We start from the raw sequence: 2,931 nt of genomic DNA, 5'->3' as shown, positions 1-2,931 counted from the left end.
GTATGTTTAACAATGAAATGTGAAAAGCAGAATGAATTATATGGCCAGGGCTGTGCAGAGATGCAGTGGTGCTGATACCCTGGATAGATGGATTATATGACAATAATACCATGGTCAAACAAAATATAGACAATAGTGAACCATCCATCCATTTTCAAAGCCTTTTTATCCAGTACAGGGTGACTAGGGAGCCAGAGTCTATCCTGGCAAGTGACAGGCGCAAGGCAGTCTTGTACACCCTGAACAAGTCACTGGTCTGTCACAGGGCACCCACAGACACAAACACACGCTTACACCAGGGCCAATTTCACAAAAGCTAAGTTACCTACCAGTATGGAAGGAAACCAGAGTACCCAGAGGAAACCCAAGCAAGCACAGGAAGAACATATAAACACCGAGTGGATGGCACCCCAGGAACTGATCTCAGAGCTCCAGAGCTGCAAGGGAACAAGGGAAAAATGCTGACCACAGCATCACAGGTCCACCTGAATAAAGTAAACCATTGCCAGTTCAATTAAAAGCATGGCACAGGAATCAGTCAGAAATATCATCTTAAAAAGACAAAAATGTTGTGCACATGTACCCTGGTAATAGTCAATGGGATCAGTATTTGTTAATACAAATAAAGCTACATTTAGTCCTAATCACAGGAAGTACAGCCAATTGAAGCTGTGGTTAGAATTTTCAATCCTAGGAACTTTCTCTCAGGATTTCTTTGGAAAATCACTGGACTCTTTTTGCAGAGCAGGCTAAAAGTAAAGTGTAAAGTGAAACCCAGAATAACAAGCGTGTGAGAACATCCTTGTCTCTTTGAGGGTTTCATTACTTAGCACTTCAGCAGGTGATCACACAAGGTGTTGGTAGTTCCCCACATCTCTGGCAACTATTTAAATCCTTATTACCCAGTATACAGTTCTAGTTTTTTTTTCTATTACTTCTATAGCTGTTGATTTGTGTTTTTTATATTCACGGAAAACGAGATCTTCTCATTATTTCAAAAAGGAAGTTCCAAATAAATACAATTTTAATTGTAGCTTCATTGTAGTGTTATATAAATGTTAAGATATAACCAATTATTTTAGGTGATATTTGACCACTGAAGTATCATGTTTCAAAGTAATATTAAACAAAGCTATAATTACATACTCTGAAATAATTATACATTTGATTCAGCATTTTATGACTTTGGGGATTGTAACATTGAGCTGTGATGTAACCACTCTCACTCTCTAATATTTAAATCAAAATTCCTGTTTATTTTTGCCTTCGTACTTCAGAATGTTTTTGAAAAGAATTGCATCATTAGTTTTACTTGTGACATCACAGGCAACAAAGGATACCCACCTTTGCCGGCCCCCTTTGTCTTAGCTAGTGGGCCATTATGATGTGGTTGGTTGTCGCAGCTACTGAGAGATACTGTAGTATCCTTCAAAACCCCACTGTTGCCTTTGCCCAGCAGAAGAAATTCATAAAAATAAAAACATAAAGGACAAAAAGGTGAAAGTAACCTGAACAAGAGGCCTAATGTCTGCGAAAACTCCAGCCACCAATCAACATACAACAGCTTTTTCTGAGTCAGCTGTAGTTTCTGAAGACAGAGGCGATGATTTCAAACAGACCGTAGCTATTGTACTTGACTCTGGATCTGGCTACACTAAAGCTGGATTCTCTGGGGATGAGAGACCCCAAACCATGATCAAGTCCTCTACCGGTATGTTTATAGGAAACAGATGGAATACAAAAAAGAGCGAAGAACTGGATTACTACATTGGACACAACATACCCAGAAAGGATTTAGTGATGAAAAAGCCTATCACCCATGGTATTGTGACTGACTGGGATGCCTTAGAAAAGTTGTGGCACCATGTGTTCTACCGTGAGCTGCAAGTCTGCCCTGAGGAGCATGGAATCTTAGTGACAGACCCTCCTTTCACTCCTTCCACCAACCGGGAGAAGACTGCAGAAGTTCTGTTCGAAGGATTTGAGGTACCAGCCATTTACTTAGCTCCCCAGTCTGTGCTGTCCATCTACTCCTATGGACGACTCACAGGTTTGGTTGTGGATTCTGGATCTGGTTGCACTTATGTCTCCCCTGTCTATAACGGGTACTGTCTGCCCCATGCCACCTCCCGTCTTGATCTGGCTGGTCAGGCCTTAAATGAACACCTCAGCAAGCTGGCGGCAGAGGCAGGACATTGTTTCAGCTCAAAGGGAATATCCATAGTGCAGGATATGAAGGAGAAATGCTGCTATGTGTCAGAGGACTTGGGCAAAGAGTTGAGGTCAGAAGAGCAAGGTTACCTGATGGATTACCTGCTTCCAGATGGAAACACCATTACTCTGGGCAGCCAGCGGTTCCTCTGCCCTGAAATACTGTTCTGCCCATCCACTGTAGGTGTGTCACAACCTGGCATGCACATCATGGCCATGAACAGCCTTAAAAAGTGTGCTACCGAGCACCAAGCAGTGATGATGAAGAATGTGGCAGCATGTGGCGGTTCTTCACTGCTCCCTGGTTTCTCTGAGAGACTCAAGACGGAGATGCTGAAGCTCGTTCCCCAGGGCTCCCCCGTGACTGTGCTGTCTGGGCCCCATCGCCAGTTCTCATCCTGGGTAGGAGGTTCCATTATCACCTGCCTCAGCAGTTTCCAGTCCATGTGGGTGAAGAAACAAGAGTACATGGAGAGGGGGCCTACAATAATGCACAGCAAGTGTTATTAGAAAGAGAGGGGGCGGGGGGAGCTGATACTACCTAAAAAACAAAACAATACAGAAGGGGAATGTAAAAAGAAAATGTAAGCAATAAAATAGAAGTGCAGAAAATTCCACATGCCCTTTCTGTGCAATTACTGAACAAAAAACATACAGATTTAAAATGGGTCACAGAAACATTTCTTACTCAGTGACTAACTAAAATTCATTGTAAAGGCT

General features: G+C 42.6%; 1 protein-coding gene across 1 annotated transcript; it reads left to right on the top strand.

Annotated features, from left to right (window-relative positions):
* The first annotated feature begins 1,524 nt into the window (after nucleotides 1–1,524).
* Nucleotides 1,525–2,721, top strand: LOC148835250 (uncharacterized). Its single transcript, XM_088916819.1, has one exon. It carries the CDS (start codon nucleotides 1,525–1,527, stop codon nucleotides 2,719–2,721), a length of 1,197 nt encoding a protein of 398 aa, XP_088772945.1.
* The last annotated feature ends 210 nt before the right edge of the window (nucleotides 2,722–2,931 follow it).

Source organism: Atractosteus spatula, chromosome 5 (genome assembly GCF_055471065.1).
Source record: "Atractosteus spatula isolate fAtrSpa1 chromosome 5, fAtrSpa1.hap1, whole genome shotgun sequence".
NCBI lineage: Eukaryota > Metazoa > Chordata > Actinopteri > Semionotiformes > Lepisosteidae > Atractosteus > Atractosteus spatula.
This window is presented reverse-complemented; position numbering and strand designations above follow the sequence as displayed.